The sequence below is a fragment of the Nuphar pumila genome, chromosome 5, assembly GCF_984573655.1.
Source record: "Nuphar pumila chromosome 5, dmNupPumi1.hap1.1, whole genome shotgun sequence".
In the NCBI taxonomy this organism is placed as follows: domain Eukaryota; kingdom Viridiplantae; phylum Streptophyta; class Magnoliopsida; order Nymphaeales; family Nymphaeaceae; genus Nuphar; species Nuphar pumila.
In genome coordinates this window covers 115,068,584-115,091,015 of record NC_143253.1, presented here as the reverse complement: position 1 = coordinate 115,091,015, position 22,432 = coordinate 115,068,584, and the positions used below count along the sequence as shown (strand labels likewise).

The following is a 22,432-nucleotide window of genomic DNA, read 5'->3' as shown; positions in this document are numbered from 1 at the left end:
AGGATCGGGGCATCATTGGTAGGTCTCATTAGTTGCAGGTCGCAGTTTTCCAGGTGCCTAGAAGATCTTACATGTGGGGCTAGGATCATTCAAGCTGTAGAGAACCCCTATGTGCTAGGTCATGTTGAGCCACAAGCCATGGGTCTTCGACCACAGTATGTTGGACATGTGGGTACCACAATATGTTGGACATGTGGGTAACCATTCTAGTCCATACCATAATGATTGGAAGCCTTTAGGGCTGGTTCATCCAACACAGTTTGCTTTAAATTTGAGTTTCTCTCTTAAATTAATGTTTATATTTTCTTCATTATTACTTTCTAGTATGTACAGATTTACATATCTTAACCTACAGAATTATATGTTGGGAATAAAATGTTTCATTGTTCCCAGAGATTATTGTTCTTTTTTGCAGATGATGGGATGATAATGTGAAACCTAACATTGACTAACTCATTCAACAGGATGATTCCACACTATCGGTTTTTCTGGAGTATGTCTCTGGAGGATCAATTCATAAATTACTTCAGGAGTATGGCCAATTTAAGGAGGCAGTCATCCGGAACTACACTGCACAAATTCTTTCTGGGCTTGCTTACTTGCATAAAAGAAACACTGTGCACAGGTTTGCTATTGGCCTTATGGCTCTTAAAAGGTTTTTTATATATAAGAAACTGTGGATGCTCTTATTTAATCTATTTTATTGAAATATTTTTGTAAATTTTGCAGGGATATCAAAGGAGCAAATATACTAGTTGATCCTAATGGTGAAGTCAAACTGGCAGATTTTGGCATGGCGAAACATGTATGTCAGTTCATACTCAAAAGTAAAATTATTTTTGTCAACTAATTGTCTGTTTGTAAACGATTGATGTAGCTCGTATTTCTACAAATGCCTAAGCAAAATCCAGTTGCTTCGCATATTTGTGGTCTTAATGAAGATCAACGATGAATATCTTTTATATGCTAAAATTCATCTTTAGCAAGCCCGAGTTTGAGCCCATGATCAAGTAATAAATGTGTATAAAAAAATGGACTTTACGTCATTAAGCCAACAAGGTGATCATTTTTCAGATGCGGTTGAAATCAATATTGAAAAAGATTTATCTTTTCCTGTACTATTAATCATAGCATGCCTTGAGAATCATCAAGAACTTGAACATCTTTTACGAAATTGCCTTCAAGGGGCAGGTGCCTGAGTGCATGATCTCCTTTATCCCAACATAGAGGTTGAGCGAATGGTCTTGCTTGGTTGACATCATAGTCACCGATATCACCAATATTTTTGAAAATATCACAATATTATCTTCATTTTCAGCTAGGCTGAATTATTGGAAAAATATCACGATATTTTCAAAATATCACCAAAATGAAAATATCGCAATAATATCATATGCTAATTTTGTGATATTTTTTATCGCAATATATTATTATGCTATTTTTGTGATATTTTTTAAATTTTATTTTTATATCATTTAAGTTTAGTTTTTCTGTTCTTTGGTTCCTTTTGTATTTTAAAAACTTGTTTCTTCATATTTTTTCCAAGAAAAATAATAGAAAACCTATTATTTTCCTATGTTTCTTATCATTATTTATATTTTTCTATTTTTAATTCCAAGAATTTCCAAGAAAAATCACTTTTTGAAATTATCTCCGAGAAAAACACTCACCAAGAAATTACCTTGAACGATACAGGTGGCTATGGTTGACATTAAAGTCTAGATGCCTAATTTTTGTTTATTCTGATTTTGTTTTTCTTTTGCAACTTAAGTTCTATGATAACTATGCTTACCTCCTAATGAGATTTGCTTCATCAAGAAATTTGTTCATGATATCTATTGGAGTGTTAATCAAACAACTAGAAGAGTATATATGCAAGCTATAATTTCACCCAAAAAGAAAAACAAAAGAATGTAAATGGTAACCAATTTCTATCTATATATAACATTGGATACTTTTACCAGGCCCCCATACTCATGTCGTACCATGTCAACATGGGGCTATCACTGGGTACTTTGGAGTACAGGTCAACTGCATTTTGAACCTTAACCAACCCTTGTTATCCATTATACCATGTCACCAGCTGTGTCACACGGACTCTTCTAACAGGGCACCGCACCCGCACCCAGGTGGGTGCGACACTTGGACACAGCTTCCTTTGTGTTAGGTGAAGTCAACCACACTGAGGTACATTTCTATCCAAAAGTAGATTAAGTTAACCCTAATCAAGTCCATTTTTATCTATATTATATTATATAAATACATAAATGCACACAAATACACATAGTGTTAACTTAAAACTGTTAAAAATTTTATATATATATATATATCCTCCCCGCACCCAAGTTTTTTTAAAGTGCTGCATCGCCGCATCCGCACCTGTACCCGTGCATCCGCACCTGCACCTATGTGACATAGGTCACCAGATAATTGCTCTTAGGTGATGTTGGTAATTATCTTTGCAAATTACAGGCAACAGTTTATTCAGACTTTAGTCACATTCTTTGTCATGTCGTTCTTTGCATTGCTCACCTGTAGAAATCTAAAGCTTATCTGCCAGATGAGATGTAGTTAATCTACAAACAAGATTGTTTTCTTCTGGAGAATCCAAGCAATGACAAAATAAATAGGTTACTAGTTTTAGTCTTTTTTATTACATTTTAATTGTTTTCCTTCTTGTCTCCAGGTCAGTTCTTGTTCTTGTCCATTATCCTTTAAAGGAAGCCCATACTGGATGGCTCCTGAAGTATGTGATCTAAGCTTCATTGCATATTGGGAATTGGAATTATTCCTTTCTTATCTGTCCCTTATTTCATTTATGAGTTGCACGTGCTTTCTTCTCGAACAGGTTATAATGAACACTAATGGCTATAACTGGGCAGTGGACATATGGAGTCTTGGTTGTACAATTCTTGAGATGGCTACATCAAAACCACCATGGATCCAATATGAAGGGGTTGGGCCTTCTCTTTTCCATGTCTTTGGCCTTTTCCTTTTTAAATTTATGAGTTCATTTTCATTGATGAATTAGGTCAGTGATACCTTATTTGCTGTTCTTGGAATTCATCAAGCAATTTTGTTTGAATTTACCAGGTGGCTGCGATATTTAAAATTGGAAACAGCAAAGAAATCCCAACAATCCCTGATTATATGTCTGATGATGGGAAGAACTTTCTAAAGCTATGTCTACAACGTGATCCATTTTCACGTCCTACTGCAGCACAGCTTCTGGACCACCCTTTTGTAAGAGACCAAGTTGCAACAAAAGTTCTGAAGATCAATTCAAATTCGGATCCTGGGTCGTCTTCTTCTTATGGCATCCATTCACTGGTATTATATTGAAGATTTTAAACCCTTTTTCTTTGTTTCTTCTTCTGAAAGAAATGTTTATTTCATAATTGGAAATATATAGGTGTTAAACTATCAGGAAAAGTCAAAGTGTTGTTATATAGTCTTAAATGTGTGTCTTATTGGCGGTGAAGCTGCATACTAATGGTATGAGCTAATGGTTTCAAGTTTCAACCTGATGGGGGGAGCACATAAACGTGTCTAAAGTTTGCAATTTAAATGACTGCCATCAGTGGTAACATACGAAAATCTGGATTTGTTTCTTTGTTTGAGTAAAGAAATGGCATAATTTTATTGATAAGGGGAACTTAGATTGGAATTGCAGACAAGATATCAGGGATACCTTTTTATTTGTCATTTTGCTAGGAAATATTGGTGTTCCAGAAAAAGAGTGAAAGGTACTCCTAGGAACCACAAAGTTAGCTTGATTCAATTATGATTGAGACCCTTAATCAAGAAAAGTTCTTGCCAACTTTCTTACACCTAGTGGGTCAGTGGAATGGCCTTTTGGCAAGTGCAAAAACATGATGCACACTGCTCAACATGGCTATTGACATGACCTCCCTGCTTATCAGTCCACGCCATTATGTACTAATATACTACACACTATTGAGCAATAACTTCTTCACACGTCCACAGACCAGAGAAGCACCTTAGAAATGATCTATATCAAGTTGCAGTTCATCCTACCATTGCAGGTAATGAGCAAAGATAGAGCAATGGAAAAACCAAATCCATTATGCTATAAGTAGAACATGGATCCTGGTCTAAGACCTGATCTACCTAGAGAGCATTATAAGGCCAAACAGTTCCTAAATAATACTTTTTTAGCATATCGCTTTTTGTAACAGCACTGATTATAAGTTCAAAACTTCAAATATCCATGGGAGACCTATAACAATGAAACAATATAATCTTCTTGGAAATTAATCGACTACCTGCTTCTTCACAAAAACTTCTCTGATCTGCTCATTTAACAAACTACTGGATTGATCATTATAGTGGAAATTATGTCATTTATTACATGGTTTTGGAATTATTTGGCTGTGTTTTCTTGGGATTTGTTTATGTTTTGGCATACTTCTAGCATGATCGTGTCATTATGATATGTTGCATTTAATTGAGGTTCTTAATTCAAGTGGCCAGAGTTTTTCCATTGCACGTCTGGCTTCACCTCTTTCTTGTCCATATCTGATAAAGAGATGTTGACTTGGTGACACTAAAATGGCCAGCATCTAGTCTTGAGTGAATTGGGTCAATCTCATCAACATGTGTTTGCTCAAAATATTCTATGTAATTTTCTTTACGAGATTTATTTTGCAGCATTGGCTATTTTCTTTTTGGTCAGGTGACCACTTGTCGCAGCTGTCACCTTTTCTACTATTTTTATGTAATGGTAACTTTGGTTGTTTCAAAAGAAATGGAAAATGAAATTGTTTTATATGAAATAAAATTTTAGATTAGGAAGCTATTCCCAATATCATTTCTTTTGCCCATATGCCAATTGTGGTGCACTCAATTGCATGGGAACATATTTGGGAAGATCTTTCAACTCCTTTGTGCATCTTGTTTTTAATGTTCCACTCAATATAGATGTTTAGCATTGTTGTTGTTAGCTAGTTATTTGTCACTAATTGATCTTTGCTCTACTCTTCAGTCTATATCTCCTAAGCAAACAACAATGCAGCCAACTAGCAGCACAAGGAATTCTCCAATCCATGACGGAGGTTACAAACCATACCATTCAGTTGGAATCCCAATCACACATATGGCCTCGAGGTATGTTCTAATAATATTTTTGTTGTTCAGTATCCTTTGTCTAGGCTCAAGTGTTTGAAGACCCAAGACTTATCTGAGACACCGAAGTCCCAAACTCTCTTGAGACTTGTGGGAGGATCTGAGCTGGCATGGGGCACCAGATGTGGTGTGGGCCCCATGCCAAGAACCACCATTCGGACAGCTGATTGTATATCAGGGATTTGAAATCCCTGATATAAAGGGAATGGAGGAGAGAACTGAGGATCTCGACTGTGATTGTTGGGTGGGTGGGTTTTGGACATATTATCCTTGGATCTGTCATCAGCTGATCTCACTCAGATTTTCAGATCTGAGTGATTCAAACGCCCCCTTCGGTAACTCTAGGTCAGTCATCTGGGTCAATATTGATTGGTGAACTGTCTTTCTGGTAGTGGACCTAAGTATGGCTTGTGGCAAGACTGTGTTTCAAAAACATGAGAAACTATTTTGATACTTTGTTATTTTCTTGCAGTGAAGAGTTGTTGTCAAGAAGGAATATGTCTTTGCCTGTCTCTCCTTCATCAAGCCCACTAAGGCAGTTCAGACCCACAATGACGACTGGTTGGGTATCTCCATCTCATTTGACTTCCATGACAAGTAGGGGTGAAAGTTACCCGGCAGAGTATTCAGTACTCCCCCGTGTGCAACCTAACTTGATCCACATTGATCCAGAAGTCTACCAGATGATGATAACATCAGATGGATCCCCAAGAGCCAGAACCATGTATAGATAAATGATGTTGAAGCGGTTTGAAGGTAATGGGTGGACAGACTAGAGGTGCCACTTTAATGGGTTTTGCATTATATCTCTTTCTGATCAAAGCCATATCTAACTTGCCATGAATTTCTCTTTCACCTTTTTCAAAAGAGAAAAGGGCACCGACCTTTTTGGGGGTTGTGATTTCTGTCTCATATTCGAAAGTGCTCAAAATGTATTACTCTCAACCCCCATATTTTGAATAAGCAAATGCCAACATGCTTACGCCCAGTTTGTAAATATCTTATTCGGAGTAATGCTGTATGAAGTTGAGAAAGGTTTATAAAAGCTATTACTTTGGTTTCTTTCTATGAAGGCTGGTTAGTTTTTCTTTGATCAATGAGCTGCTGTGACATGGACAGGACAAAAAGGACATGGGGCACGAGATTGTTGTTTAATTTTGCAGTGAAAATAGTATACAAAAGGGAAACGACAGCTTGGAACCCCCAACCTCAAAAAACCAGCAGCTCAGATGTTCCTGTATGTATATGCTGACATTTCATATGCCCAGGGACTTTGTGGTGCATCACTAAATATCAGGCCAATAACGTAGAGTCTTTCCACATGCATAAGATGGATCTGATTCTTGTTACCCATTTCAAACTCATATCAATGACATCTTATGTATGATATAGAGCCCTCAAATAGTTGCATTTGAATCTAGCATTAGCCCAAGCAAAATGAATGTACTTGTTAATTGTATGATGGAAATCAGATGTGTTTGACCAAGTTCAACCACATTTTCAGCCAAACATTTTACAGAGAGATTGAACATGATTCACATGCATCATATTAAGCCCATTTCTTTTTGCCTTTTAGACCAACTCAATTTAGATGGGAATGCCTATACGCTAGAATGTCTTGCTCTATACTTGATGTATATGGGTAAAGAACAATCCCTATGATGGCAGTAAGTTACAGGTGTGTTTGCTTTTGCCGCCTACCATGCAATTCCAAATCAAATCTGATTTGGAATCGTATGACTCGGAATCACAGTAAGGTCACATACAAATGAAAAAATGACTCGTTTTCTCATGCTCCATTCTTTCAGGTTAGCGTTTGCCTTTGAAGTGATGGAATGGAGACAATGTGATTCATTCTTCCATTTTGGTGGGAGAAAGATTCTCACTGGAGTTAAACCAACGTCCCCAACTTAAACTCAGTTTTTTCTTTTGCTTGTATTTTCAGCGTTGGAGGAGTGTGGAGCATGTTTTCTACCTTAATATAAATCCTAAATATCCGTGGATTCAACTATACTCGTAGAATCCTTGTTATATCTAGCAACACTGGTAGTCTCTTTGTAAAATTAGTAGAATCCTCCTATTTATAAGGAGTCATCCTTATAATGTACTCTATATGAGGCTCAAAGCAAGCTTAGATAGTTTTTGCGGAACCACCTAAATTCCTTGTTTCCGTGTGTAATTTTTTTCCTTTTCCTTTTTCTTGTTTCTTCAATCCATCGGTAGGTTGATGGGTCGTTCTCCAACATACATCCAGTACCTTTTCCAGAAAAAATTTGACAGAAATTCCAAAATTTAAATAATGCCTTTGTTTATTCACAAACACAACGTTACGTAGACCTGCTCCAAGAGGCGGTCACGTTTGAGTTGCTATGGCGGTATGATAGCAAAAAACATCCAAAAATCAAGTACAATGTTTTAAGTGCTGCAAGGTTGTACGAGTCCACATTCAATTTGGCAAAAAAGATTGCTTCTTTAAAGGTGGCAGAAAAATACACTGGTGCCTTATTTTAAAGATTTAGTCCCGATGAGATATTATTTCCCGCCGCGTGTATATAAAGTAATTCGAACGTTGGAGGATATCTCGCGCTCTTTCTTCTCTCAGAAGCCACGACGGAGGAGGGGGAGAAACAAACCCTAATTTCCTTCACTTCTTCCCTCTGATCCCTCAAGACGCCTTTCATCCACTGAAACAGCAGCCAAGAAGAGGATACGAAGAGGAGACCAGCCCTAAACTGTCTTCCTCCTTCCTTTGATCTCGTTCCCATCGCGGTCGTCGTCCTTCTCCTCGTGGCGATGCCGATCGAGATGCCGAGAGGGCTCCCCTTCTCCGTCGACACATGGAGCCGGCAATCGAGATCGAAGCGATACCATTTCCTCACCCATGCGCACAAGGATCACGCGTCCTCGATCGCGCTCTACGCTTCGTTCCCGATCTACGCGACCCAGATCACGAAGCGCCTGATCCTCCGGCAATTTCCTCAGGTTTCCTCTTCTCGATTCGATTGGTTGCCCTTCTCGTTGTTGTCTGATTTTTTCCTTTCTTCCGATCCCTTCTCCTCTCCTCCCCTCCACCTCTCGCGCAGCGGCTTCTTTGTGTTTGGCTTTTGATTTGTTCGGTTTTCGCATGTGAAGGTGGATGAGTCGTTCTTTGTCGAAATGAGGATCGGCGAGCCGATGGTTGTTGATGATCTTGATTGCCGGTTCACCGTTACGGCATTTGATGCCAACCATTGCCCAGGTATTCTCTCTCTAGGAATCCAGCCTTTTTGTGTGTGTTTTTATATTGGGTGTTTTTAGATTCTCTGTTGGGCATTAGGGTTTCCGTAATTCAGATCAATCGAATAGCTTTTTTCAAAATTTTCTGTGTTTAGTTTAGTTTTTTTTGTAATTGTGTCCTATGTGTAGCTCTAAATCCTTTCTACCTAGTCTACATGAATGTAAACATTATATGCCACCACTTGTATATGCTGCACCGCGGCGCCATATCTCCTGAACTGTACAAACTGTAGCAGCTAATCAAAATAGGACATTGATCTTGCAAACCTGCAAGTAGGCCATCCAATGATTTCCAAATTCTAGTGTGGTCCCGTTATTATTCATTTAATTTTGTGTGGTTTATGGGCTTCACGCTCATCGTAGTAACTTCCTTTATTTGAATATTCAAATTGTTTATTAACTAGCAGTCGCTTGTTGTCATCATCCTTTGTATTGTGGAAACTGATGGTATGTCTGGTATTTTGATTTGTAAAACTTAGGAGCTATCATGCTTCTGTTCGAGGGTGACTTTGGTAATATACTTCACACTGGAGATTGCAGACTTACTGTTGATTGTATACAGTGCTTGCCCTTGCAATACATAAATACAAAGGGAAGAAAGCCTAAGACCTGTCTGGATTACCTGTTCTTGGACTGCACATTTGGCGGGCATCCTATGAAGATTCCGAGCAAGAACTCTGCTATTCAGCAGGTATGTTTTTTCTATTACAGCTGTTCTTGCTTGGCATATAGCAGGTTTCAGTGTTTGGTTAAGCATTTGTATTCTTATGTAGCTTCACATTCCATTTTGTGTGCCAAGCCATTGTGTTTGCGTGTTTCTGTCAATTAGTCTGATATTATTCTCTTCTCCTATTTTTCTTTTCTTGTAGGGAAAGTTTTATCAGTTAAATCTTTGAAAAGAAAAATCTATGGTTAATTTTATCAATTTTTGGAAAGAAAACAGGATTTATTCAGGTCACTGGGATTGCATTTGTAAATTCCTTAATTGTTTTATGTCCAGATTTGGCTGGCAATGCTTCCTTAGTCTCTTCAGGACGCCAAGATGAAATGTGACATGAGATGCTGGTCTTGTAATGTGTAATTGTAGCATAATTCACCACTATATTTCCAATCCTTTAGAACATAGAGTTTCCCTTTTTTGTAGCTTTTGATAAGACAATTCTACTGCAAATATGTCCTATTGGTTGACCTTACAAGACCAAATGTATCTTTTCTGGTCAAATAACCACAATTATTTGTGTGTAGTAGTCAATGCGTTGATTGCATGAACAACTGCAATTATTGCAGTCAATCCTTTGCTTGTGTGAATTACTGCAATTGTTTTTTAATTTAGTCCAATTTGCCATAGGTGATGTCGATTAAAAAATGAACAAATACTAACTTGGTGATGCAGGAGCAGGAATGGATCGCGAACCGGGTCATTGGATCATTTTAGATTCACATACTTTATTTTGGATTTTTTTTACATCATTTGTAACGGGTGTTAGATTTATGTAATGGGTCCAAAACATATTTGGTAGTTTAATTAGATTAAGATGCTTCTTAGTTTATCTTTATCAAAATAGGAAACTCAATCTTATAGGATTGCAATCTCTTCATCTATAAATAGATGAGAGATCCATGTAGTTAGACACTTCATGGAGATATTGAAATTAGTCATTTCCAGTTATTTTTAATTTCCAGTTTATTTCTATTTTCTTTCTACTTTTCTGCATGTAGTTAGACACTTCATGGAGATATTGAAATTAGTTATTTCCAGTTATTTTTAATTTCCAGTTTATTTCTATTTTCTTTCTACTTTTCTGCATTTCCTTTATTTTTCATGTTTTTCCTAGATAATCTTGTAGTTGGGTAGACTTTCTTGGGCAACCGATTTACAGCAGTTGGTATCAAAGCAATCAGTTGATATCAGAGCAAGATCATCGCATCAATTCCATTCGAAGGATGATCCTGTCAGTTTCATCAGTTACAAGGCATTCAACCCAGGGAGCGGTTCCGAGCGATCAAAACCTACTGCTACCTAGAGATCTTCTCAAAACGATGACAAGCTTGGTTACCGATCAACATGTGTGGTTGATAAATTCTTCAGCGTAGCCACCTATTGCCACCACCAAGATATCATTTGCATTGTACCCTACTTTGTGATGAGGCTGTAAAAATATCTTCAACAAGATACTATAATCAAGACTCAATGTTCTTGATGAAAGACAAGTACACATATGCACAATAAGAACACGAAGAACACTTGTGCACAAAAGCACAAACCAATCAATCTCACAAAAGCACTACGAAAAAGAATGAAATCTTTATTGAATGCTTGGGCTTTGACCCAAAGCCATGAGAAAAATACAAAGGAGAGGGGCCAATTTATAGAGCTCATAGTGGGCCTTGGAGGGGCTCCACATGTAATCGTTGGAGCCCCTCCAACGATCACAAATGTGACCATTGGAGGGGCCCAACGACTATATGTGGGCCCCCCAAGGTACACAAAGTATATATTTTAAAAAAGAAAAAATAAAAGAAATAAAAAAACTACAAAATACAAACATATTCAAGAATATGAATATGTGTTAAAGGAGAAAAAGACTGAAATACCCTTACAACTAATATATATATAAAATCGGTAGCTACATATACATATATTATATATATATATATATATATATGTATATGTATTACCTTATATATATATATAATATATATTGGATTACACTATTTGATTACATCATTTAACACCCCCCCCCCCTCAAACTTAGGGCAAGATGACCGAAAGTTTGCCAAGGAGGAAATTGAACCGCGGAGCACACAAAGCTTTGGTGAAGAAATCTGCCAACTGATATTCTGAAATTACATATGGAAGATCTATTACTCCTTTCAGATACGCTTCCCGAACATAGTGACAGTCCATCTCAATGTGTTTAGTCCGCTCATGAAAAGTATGATTTTTGGCAATATATATTGCACTCTTGTTATCACAGCATAGCTTAGTGGGTTCTTCTATTGTGATCCCCATGTCTTCTAATAGCTGATGAATCCATACAATTTTCATGGTAGTAGTCGCCATGGCACGATATTCAGCTTTTGTTGAGGATATAGACACCTTTTGTTGCTTCTTACATCTCCATGAGATCAACGAGTCTCCTAAAAACACAAAAATCAGTAGTGGAGTGACGGTTATTTGGGTCACCTCCCCAGTCAAAGTCAGTATAAGCAATTAATTTTAATTCAGAAGAAGAGGATAAGAATACTCCCTTATTTAGTGTACCATTTATGTATCTTACGACCCGCAAGATGACACTCATGTGAACCGATGTTGGTGCATGTTGAAACTGACTTGCAGTGTGAACTGCATGAGAAATATCTGGTCTAGTAATACATAGATACATCAATGATCTCACAAGCTGTCTGTAAGGGGTGGGATCGGAGAGAGGAATACCATCACCAACCTTCATCTTAACTCCCACTATAGCAGGAGTTTCACAAACCTTATCATCTGTAATACCAGACCTGTCAATAATCTCAGAGGCAAGTTTAGTTTGAGATAAAAAAATACCCTCTGTGAGAGTATGATACTTCAATATCGAAAAAATAAGTTAGAAAACCCAAATCAAACATTTCAAATTTATCTTTCAAAATTGATTTTATGCTTTTAACCCCTTTAGAATCACTACCGGTTATAAGCATATCATCCACATATAAAAGCAAGATTACAATCCCTGCATTGGTTTTTCTAACAAATAAGGTTGTGTCAGGAAGAAAAACCATTTTCTAACATTACGGAGTTAAATCTATCATACCAAGCCTTGGGGGCTTGTTTTAAACCATAAAGTGATTTTCGAAGGCGAAGTACTTTCCCTTTGGGAGTCTCCATTCCATGTAGAGCATCCATATATACCTCTTCATTTAGATCGTCATTTAGGAATGTGTTTTTAACATTCATTTGGTAGATATTTCACTTGTTAATGGAAGCAACGGTGATGAGACATCGAACAGTGACCATTCGGGCTACAAGAGCAAAAGTTTCTTCATAGTCAATCACATATTCTTAACTATATCTCTTTGCAACCAAACGAGCCTTATATCTCTCAAAGGAGCCATCGCTCTTAGTTTTTACTTTAAATACCCATCTACATCCTATTGCTTTCTTACCCTTAGGGAGATCTTGGAACACCCAAGTTTTGTCTCTTCTTAGAGCACCAAGTTCATTCTCTATAGCTTTTTCTCATTCAGAACATTTTCGTGCTTCCTCAAAATTTTTAGGTTCTACGTAAGAATGAATGGCACTAAGACAGACCCTATATTTAGGTGAAAAAGAGTCATATGAGATAAACCTAGAGGGAGCTTTCCTAGGTCTTTTGGTTCTTCGTAGGTTCTCTTCTTTAGGAGGAACATACCTACTGGTGTCATCATATCTTTCAAGAGCACTTTTGAAGGTGTTTTTATCTCTATGAACATAGGTGATGGGATCTCTAGATGATCCTTCATCGATATGTTGATGTGGCGGGGAAAGCAGAGGGGTGATAGTTTCTTCGATTTCATTATCACTTGAATCATTTTGAGTTGACTCATCATCACTTGTATCATCGTCTTTAGCCAACAATTCAAACAGAAAGGAATAATCCACATTCTCATTATGAGTTTTAAGACTTTCAAAACCACTAAGATTTTCCAAAAAACTCACATTTCTGGATACATACAATTTGTCATTCTTAACATCATAACACCTAAAACCCTTTTGGGTTTTCGAATAACCAAGAAAGGCACAAGGAATTGCCTTTGGAGAAAGCTTATCATTTTTATCTATAAGGACAAAACATTTGCAACCAAAAACCCTTAACCTGCTATAGTCAGATTCCTTCTCGTATAATTTTTCAAAAGGGAAAATTTTGTTTAAATTCTTTGATGGAAGTTTATTTATAAGATAGACTGAAGTAAGGGCTGCCTCAGCCCAGAGGTTTTTTGGAATGTTTTGTGAAATAAGCAGAGTTCGAGTTGTTTCAATAATATGCCTATGCTTTCATTCGGCTAATCCGTTTTGTTGAGGAGGCAAGATTTTGTATGGAGAATACCACAACTTTCAAGATAACTCTTGAATTCATTTGAGAGGTATTCTCCTTTGGAGTCGGATCTAAGAATTTTTAAGTTTTCATTGAATTGATTTAAAATCATCATATGAAAAGTTTTAAAGGTTGAAAAAACTTCATGTTTATGTTTGAGAAAGTATATCCAACAATACCTAGTGTAATCATCAACAAAAATCACATAATATGAGAATCATCCTTTAGATATCACAGGAGCCGGACCCCATACATCGGAATGAACAATTTCAAAAGGTTTTGTTGTAAACATGGATCTTTGATAAAAGGGTAAACTTTTCATTTTCCCAAGAATACATTCATTACATACAAAGTCTCCTTTACAGAGGTGTTTAACAAAAGGTAAATATGAAATTTTAATAATGTTGGGATGTCCAAGTCTCTTATGTCATACATGAATATCCTTGTTTTGGACAACATTACAAAATTGATTCTTGGGAACTTGGAGAGAGTCAGCATAGTAGAGATCTCCTCTCCTAGAGCCTTCCCCAATCAACCTCCCGAACCAGTGATCTTGTATCCAACATTTATCAAAAGAGAATCGCAACCATGGTCCGAGAGTCGAGAAACCGAAAGCAAATTCAAATTTAGTTTTGGTATAAATCTAATTTTTGAAATAAAAAATCTTGTTTTTCCAAATTGCCCATTCCTTTAATTTTAAGAGATGTTTCATCCGCCGTTGAGACAAAAGATGAAAAAGAGTTTTTAGAGTATTCGGAAAGAGAACAAGCATTTAGGGTCATGTGAAATGATGCCCCGGAATCTAAAATCCAAGATATCTTACCGGGGGGTGAAGAGGTTGTCATAGCGGCTTCGGAAGTTCCTCCTTTGAGAAGTGGTTGAAGAGCTTCCATAATTTGTTGTAAAGAGAGAGCCCCATTGGAAGAGGATGGTCGTTCTTCCGGTTGAGATGTGGTAGCCATTGCAAGCAATTTTTTCCATTTTGGATAAATAGGTTTGATATGCCCTGGTTCTTTACAAAAATGATAAGTTAGTTTGCTATAGTCTCTTTTTCCATTTTGACCATTGTCTCCTTGATTTTGATTCTTGAAGTGAGGAGGTTTGTAAGTTCTCACATTGTTACCCGGTCTTGAAACGACATTCACTCCACTTTCTTCTTGAATAGAAGAAGTAGCAAGGATGCTAGGTTTGTTCTTACTAATACTCATACGGGTTTCTTCCCCCACTCAATTTAGTGATAACATCTTCAATGGAGGGAGACGTGAAAGAAGAAAGAAGAGGACTGAATTTGTTTAAATTCGGGTCTAAGGCCATTTAGGAAGTTAAAAAATCGATCTTCCTCAAGTTGCTTTAGTCTAAGATCGATAGCTTCACCACTCCATTTGGGTTCAAGCATAGCAAACTCGTCCCAAATGGAAGACAATTCAACAAAGTATTCTCGAATAGTCATATCATTTTGTTGTAGGGTTAATGCCCTCTTTTGAAGGTAGTACTTGTGTGATAAATCTCTTAAAGTATACATTTTTTCAAGATATAGCCAAGCTTCAGAAGCTTTCTTGAATTTGATGATGTTGGCATTGATCTTAGTTTCGACGGATGCGAAGAACAATGATAGGATCTTGAAGTTTTTCATTTCCCATTCGTCATGTTTCTTTGAATAATCTTCAAGCGCTCTTTGCCTTTCTTCTCCTTCAAGAATCTTTATATCTCATTTTTCCATAATGGTAATTTTTTGTTCGGGTTCCGATATCGAACCTTGAACATACCCACAAAGCCCCTTTCCCTTAATATGGGCTTCCATATTGCCGGCCCAAACATAATAATTTGAACCATTGAGTTTAAACTTGAGGGAGAAGTGGGAGTCTTTTCGCCCATTAGAGAGGATAGAAATAAGAAGGAATACGTACCTCAATGGATTTTGAAGTCTCTCTTGACAAAAAAGACTTCTAAATTATTGCCCGAAGAAAATAATCCATTTCAATCTTCAATGGCTTGAAGGCACATTTTTTGAGGCACCCAAGAATGTGGAGAATGCACGATCTTTCTTCCTTAAACCAAGCTTTGATACCATCTAAAAATATCTTCAACAAGATACTATAATCAAGACTCAATGTTCTTGATGAAAGACAAGTGCACATGCACAATAAGAACACAAAGAACACTTGTGCACAAAAGCACAAACCAATCAATCTCACAAAAGCACTACGAAAAAGAATAAAATCTTTATTGAATGTTTGGGCTTTAACCCAAAGCCATGAGAAAAATACAAAGGAGAGGGGCCAATTTATAGAGCTCATAGTGGGCCTTGGAGGGGCTCCACATGTAGTCGTTGGAGCCCCTCCAACAGTCACAAATGTGACCGTTGGAGGGGCCCAACGACTATATGTGGGGCCCCCAAGGTACACAGTACATATTTTAAAAAAGAAAAAATAAAAGAAATAAAAAACTACAAAATACAAACATATTCAAGAATATGAATATGCGTAAAAAGAGAAAAAGACTGAAATACCCTTACGGCTAATATATATATATATATATATATATATATATATATATATATATATATATATAATATATATATTGGATTACATAATTTAACAGAGGCTCCACGATTAAATGTCTTCATAAATTATAGGTAGCATCGTAGTGCGACAGCCAGCCATACTAGGCTGGAGCATGGACAACCACCACCAACCGGCGGTGGTCTGCTGCCCTTTTCCTCAAACAACCAGATGATTCAGGGGCCACGCCTGGTGGGTGTTCGGTGGCCTTTCTTGGTTGGCAGCATCCCTGCTCAATGCCTGCCGTGCTCCCTGCTCACCATCATCTTCCCCCTCTTCACCCAACTCCACTATCAACCACTCGATCAACCAAGTTGTCAAGGGCCTGGCCGCTGGCTAAACCTTGTCCGGCGATCATCTGCCAACAGGACATGGCTGCGGGATACAGCCCCGCCCAGCAGCGAACCCTCCTGCGGGCCTGTGGCTTCTGCTTTCCTGTTTCCTCCATCTCCCTAACATCTTCCCTCTCCCGGCCTTCCAACAGTGGTCACCATCCTCCTTGGTTGCCCGTTGGTAGCCCAACCGAAGCCCCTCCTTCAGCCTCTCCTTGGTTGCAGTCCGCTGCCAACCACTCCTTGTTGAAAATGACCATCCAGGCTGGCGGGGGGTAGACCGCCAGCAGGATCATCCCCGTAGACCGACCGTTGGACAGGATAGGCTGACGGGAGCCACTCTTGCCGGCAGGGAGCCCCCCTTTCCGCCCGATGACACAGATGGTGGGGTGGGGCAACGTTGAGCCCGAAACCCACAGGTGGAAGCCCATACAATGGGCCTTTGGAGCAAACCAGGCAAACTGGTTCCTACTCGACTCAGTTCGAACATGTTTCAGTCAGTCAAGCTGGTTTGCAGGCACTCCAGACCAGTTCACAGCTTTCTCAAACCGGTTCTCAGATCAAGAGCAGGTTTCCCATGGTTTTGAATTCGGGTCCAGTCCAAAATCTCCCAAACCCTTATTTGAAACCCACATTGACTCATCCTAACTCCTATTTGGAGCCAAATTTGACCCAATACCACCCCAAAACCCAAAATTCTCTTGTTCAAGCCTTAACCTAGCCTAGGAACCACAATTGATCCAAACCCAAAAGAACCTACATGTCCTAAGATCCAATCCCACTAGGGTCCATCATAAGCATAGAAATGATTCAATATATCCAGATCCACATAAGGCACGTGAAGATCCAATGCCAAAATTAAAAGTGATTCTCGCTCGTTGGGATTGCCTCCGTCTCTATCAATGCTCCAGATCAGTACAAGAGTATACAGCGCTATGTTACTAGGACATGCCACTTTAGATGGCGTACATGTGTCGACATGGGTATAGGTACCAGATATGCCATTTTACGTGTCCTATATTATATTATATTATTATGTTTTCAGTATATTTTCAGTATATAATATATATTTTTGGTATATAATATATTATATTCAATTTATTTTGTATTTATGTGATATTTAATATATATATATATAGTTGTGTCCCCGTACCCACATTTTTGGGAATTGTTGCGTCGTACCCTCCATACCCATACCCAAGTGACAGATACAGAGAAGTTTCAACGCGTAACATTACAAGCCCAGATTCAGGAGACCGGTGATAAGCAAATTGCTAGATATATTGATGGGCTTGAATTTCGCATATTCCATAAATTGAGGCATGTCACATTCATGTCTTTAGAGCAAACTATTCAAAGTGCATTGCATCTTGAAGCAAAGCTCAAACAAGAAGGGAAACCCCTACATGTCCCCAAAACTACCTAGACCCAACTAGGAGAGACTCATGTAAAGCCCTGTTCAAAGGAGCCTACTCTAAAACCTCTCCCAGAGCCTATTCTAAAACCCGATCCAATTAAAGAAGTATCCAAAACCAATTAGTGGATCCAAATCTAACTTATTGGATCTACCCAAATCCACCTTAGAATCCATTACCGAATCCGTAAATAAATCTCATGTGGATCTAAACCTAAGTCAATCATATCCAAACCAAAGTAAACCTTCTCATGTCTGAACCATTACCCAAAACCAATTAGATATACCTTCTAGTGAATCCTCTCAAACCAAACCTTGTGTTCAGATCCAAGAGTCTGTCATACCTGTTTTCCCTAATCCAGACCTAATCCAAGTGATGGATTTGATTAGGGACCTTCAACAACATGTGGAGCATGGAGAGATGAATATTTTAGTGCAACACATCCAATCTGTATCTACGACAACTTCAGATTGGAGCATACCAGTACTAGATATGTTTGACCCACTTGATCCAGATCTACATAGAGGTCTAATAGAAGACAATGAATGGTTTGGAAAGAATATTCATGGCCTTGGTATGCACATTTGGCCAAATTCAGCAAGCCCCCTTCTTTTTCTGGAGCAGCAGAGAGACCCGGTCCCACATTGTGGGCCCATAACCCACAGGGTGGAATGAAATTGGAAAAAACGCAAACAGGAACGAATCACAAACCGGGTCATTGGATCATTTTAGATTTTTTTGTTTTGGATAATTTGTAATAGGTATTGGATTTATGTAATGGGTCCAAATCCGAATTTGATAGTTTAATTAGATTAAAATGCTTCTTAGTTTATCTTTATCAAAATAGAAAACTCAATCTTATAGGATTGCAATCTCTTCATCTATAAAAGGAGATCCATGTAGTTAGACAGTTCATGGAGATATTTAAATTAGTTATTTTTAATTTTCAGTTTATTTCTATTTTCTTTCTACTTTCCTGCATTTTCCTTCATTTTTTCTGCTTTTCCTAGATAATCTTGTAGTTGGGTAGATTTTCTCGTAAATCGGACAACTGATTTACATGACTTGGTCTGCTTTTATTTTTTTCTCTGTTAAAAATGTATGTTTTTATCAGCCTTTTTAATCTGCTAGTTTTCCTTCTTAGGCAACACTATATGATAGAAAGCTGAAGAAGCTTGGATGCATCCAGAAACATATGAAATATATGCTGTAGATGCATGTGTAGTAAATGATACAAGTTCTGACAGTTCTGTTAGTGAGCCTGTCGACAGTGTCTCTCGCCTTGGTATTCCTTATCATTATGAAAATCTGTAAGGCTTGAGCCTTAGATTTTAAGGGTAGGTTCATTCTGCCTTGTATCTAAAGCTTGAGATAAGATTTACCTTCAGGCCTTACATCTTCATGTTTTGAGGCTTATCCATCAAAATCAATGCTGGTGAGATATTGAAAACTTATTTAGCTTGTTAGTCTTACCCAAAGTTGCCAAACTAGGAAGCGGAAGCGGGAAACAATACTGAAAGTGAAAGTGAGAAGTGATGCATTTTAAAATATATAGAAAGCGGGAAACGAGTAATAAAAAAAAACAATATAAGAATTGAATGAGAATCGAAATGGAACACAAATAAAAACTAAAATAAAAGTGATTATTCTTTAATTTCATGATTTTTTAGTGTAAGAATTAAAATGATGACTGTCAATTTTGAGAAAGCACATGAAAGTGAGTGAGAAGCGTGGGAGGAAACATATAAAAAAATGAAAGTACAGTGAGAGAAAGCGTTTGAAGAATAGATGAAGCGTGTGCAACACATAGGAGAAACGTGGGAGAATCGAGATTCTCATCAAGTTTCGGAAGCGAGGAGTAAGCGAGTTTTCAAGAAGAGAGCTTCCCACCTATCTATGAAGCTTCCAGTAACTATGGTCTTACCAAACCTTTTTAATTATATACACCAAACTTTGCTTTTTCCATAAGCAAGGGAAGCTCTTAAAAATCTTAAATTGAAAAAGGAAAAGTATTCCTAAAGCTAGATGACATCTTAATCTTCATTGTAAAGCTTCTTTTTTTGTTTGTGTAACTTCTGAGAATTCCAAATAAAGAACTAGATTCATCATTTTCAGATAAATCAAATTGTTCAAGTTCTGCAGTTAATGTTGTGCATATTATATATACCAGCTGCTACTTTTATGATTTTATGAATTTGGGTGTTTTTAAAATTCTTTTTATGTTTGCTTTTTTTTCTTAAATTTAAATTTTTGTCATTCATTTTTTCAATATGAATTAAATTATTTGACTATTATTACATGAGGCTTATGCTTAACAGTTCTTGGACATCACCTGTCCCCAGTGGTTTCTTAGAAATGGGTTTTCTGTGTACCTTTTCTCTTCTCTTGTTTAAATCTCGCCAGCCATGTCTTGATAGTTTGCAGAGGAGGGGGTAGTTGTTTATTATTTAGTTGTAGAATTTGATGCTTATTATTTTGCCATCAACTTCAACAGTCATCCTTTTTCTAGTCTCTAACACAGAGTTATGTGGCTGTAAGTTTGTTAATCTATTATAAAGCTTTGCATCTAGCTCATTGCATAGCTCAGTTAGGGGGATCAAAGTAAGGATGGCTTATTCCAGTCTGTCCATATGGATGGAAAATGGTTCCTATGCTGTATAGGTCCTTTAAAAAGCTATAGCTGCTTGATGTCCTTAAATGTTTTTCGTGTTCATGTAGGTGATCAAGTGCATATGGGAGCATCCAAATACACCTGTTGTGTATCTGGCTTGTGATCTTCTTGGGCAGGAAGAAATCCTGGTGAATGTTTCTAGAACATTTGGTTCCAAGATATACATTGACAAGTCTGCAAGTGCTGAATGTTATGAAGCACTTAAAATAATAGCTCCAGATGTTATCACTGATGATTCATCCTCTCGCTTTCAGGTAAATTTTTTGGCTATGGTAGTAATAACAGTAATCGCCAGATGATAACTGGAGAAAGTGCCTGCTCACTCGGTCCTATTTTTAGGTTTGTGAGGGATTCCCCAGATTATATGAAAGAGCTGAGGCAAAACTTGCTGCAGCTAGGGTTAATCTTCAACCAGAGCCTCTCTTTATCCGTGCTTCTGCACAATGGTATGCGTGCAGGGAGGACAGTGCAGATGATAAGAAATGTACTAGAAGATGGAAGCAAGCTGAAAGGGATGAGTTTGGTGTTTGGCATATATGTTATTCTATGCATTCATCCAGGGAAGAACTGGAATTAGCTTTGCAGTATCTCCAACCAAAGCGAGTGATTTCAACAACTCCCAGTTGCAGAGCTATGGAATTGGACTATGTAAGAAGCAACTGTAGCATTGGTTCTGTAGCATCAGATGATCCCTTGTGGAAATTACTGGATATTAGAACAGAAGGGCTCCAAATAACACAAGCTTGTGCCACTGAAGCAGAGGCTAATGATCTACAACCTCCAAGTATGGGTCCAGCCATTATGAAACAAAATGGGATTTTATCTTCCCCAGCCAAGGCTGGTTCCCTTACATTGTTTGGAAGAGCATGGTTAGGTATTCATCACTCATTGACACTTCCTGAACCACATAAAGCTTCAACTGCACAAAAGATTACTGATGTAGCTGAACAACTGTCAAAGGTTGGAGGGATTGGAGGAGATGGTTCTACTGATACATGTAAAGAGAAATATAATGGTGGTAGTGATACAAGCAAAGAAGCACAAAGCCTTGCACTCAATAGTGGTCTAGAGGAAGACGCTTCTTGTGTTGGACCATCAAGGAGCCTTGATTTGAACCTAAGAAAGCTGTACAGATCAATGAACGTTCCAGTGCCTCGACCACTGCCATCTCTTGTGGAGCTTATAGATGTTGCAAAACGAGCCAAGGTTTGTGCAGGCAAGAGATGAAGGGTGAAACTACTTTTGCAAATTGTCTCCATTTCATGATTGCTGAGGTGGTTGCTAATCAGCATGATCTTTTGGATCACGGTTTGATAATTATTGATTTCTGATTTATTGCTTGGAACTTGCAGATCGCTGTTTGATAGCCACTGAGTTCTGATTTCTTTCCCCGCGTTAGCAACTTGCCTAATTTGATTATTCTGGCATTCGAATAAGAAAATGTGTATCAATTCTTGTATCTATTAGGACGTGATCTCTACCATTTAAAGTGTAAATATTTTTTATTGTGCTATAATCCTTTGTAATTCTATAACGTTAACTGAAGTTCCAAATAGGCCATTAGTAGACAAACGAGTTTATGAGTTTGCAGATCAGTTTAATTCTAAGCAAGCTAGATGGAGAACTCTTTCCCTGTTTGGATGGTGTGTTAACCATGTTTAGACACAGTTGGCGTGCACAAGCGAGTGTGTTGACCATGGTTTAGCGTCACATTGCAATATAATTCTAAATAAACTAATAGAAACTCCTATGCTTGCCCACAAGGGCTCTGCACATCTGGTAGCAACCATGTTTAGACACAGTGGACAGGAGGGAGCTCACCGGTTTTACCAACCAGAGACTTGTCAATGTATGGTCAGTGATTGGAGGATTTTCCCTTCGGCCAGCCCACAACACACAAGAAACTCTACTTCATTTAGGTGATGCATGTTAACCACATTAATTCATTCTAGATGCAGCAGAGTTATAGTGTTGT

The 22,432-nt window shown here is 37.9% G+C and overlaps 2 protein-coding genes across 5 annotated transcripts in view; both read left to right on the top strand.

The window, feature by feature from the left end:
- Window positions 1-6,211, top strand: part of LOC149838252 (mitogen-activated protein kinase kinase kinase 3-like) — a 41,378-nt gene extending 35,167 nt beyond the window's left edge. For both annotated transcript variants that reach the window (XM_090006475.1, XM_090006474.1), the window contains exons 5-11: window positions 465-625; window positions 730-805; window positions 2,687-2,746; window positions 2,849-2,956; window positions 3,094-3,330; window positions 5,006-5,127; window positions 5,618-6,211. In XM_090006475.1, the coding sequence (XP_089862601.1) occupies window positions 465-625; window positions 730-805; window positions 2,687-2,746; window positions 2,849-2,956; window positions 3,094-3,330; window positions 5,006-5,127; window positions 5,618-5,879 (1,026 nt within the window). In that variant the 3' untranslated portion in view covers window positions 5,880-6,211. The remainder of the gene's footprint in view (window positions 1-464; window positions 626-729; window positions 806-2,686; window positions 2,747-2,848; window positions 2,957-3,093; window positions 3,331-5,005; window positions 5,128-5,617) is intronic.
- A 1,520-nt stretch (window positions 6,212-7,731) lies between these two features.
- Window positions 7,732-22,029, top strand: LOC149838251 (DNA repair metallo-beta-lactamase family protein). Of its 3 annotated transcripts, XR_016431945.1 has the most exons (7): window positions 7,732-8,127; window positions 8,278-8,383; window positions 8,901-9,112; window positions 20,505-20,711; window positions 20,797-21,331; window positions 21,418-21,663; window positions 21,810-22,029. XR_016431945.1 is itself a non-coding variant. In XM_090006473.1 (6 exons), the coding sequence occupies exons 1-6, from the start codon at window positions 7,939-7,941 to the stop codon at window positions 21,819-21,821; spliced, it is 1,593 nt and encodes a 530-aa protein (XP_089862599.1). In that variant the 5' UTR covers window positions 7,732-7,938; the 3' UTR covers window positions 21,822-22,029. The 3 variants fall into 3 exon arrangements, 2 of the variants coding, with proteins under 2 accessions (XP_089862599.1, XP_089862598.1); XM_090006473.1 differs by having other exon boundaries at window positions 20,797-21,663; XM_090006472.1 differs by having other exon boundaries at window positions 20,797-22,029.
- Window positions 22,030-22,432: the final 403 nt, after the last annotated feature.

Bases quoted from the DNA above. Each gene is read 5' to 3' on its own strand.
- LOC149838251 (XM_090006472.1), top strand. From the start codon at position 7,939: ATGCCGATCGAGATGCCGAGAGGGCTCCCCTTCTCCGTCGACACATGG. The intron at 9,113-20,504 runs GTATGTTTTTTC...GTGTTCATGTAG, and splicing joins AGAACTCTGCTATTCAGCAG to GTGATCAAGTGCATATGGGA. The intron at 20,712-20,796 runs GTAAATTTTTTG...TCCTATTTTTAG, and splicing joins ATTCATCCTCTCGCTTTCAG to GTTTGTGAGGGATTCCCCAG.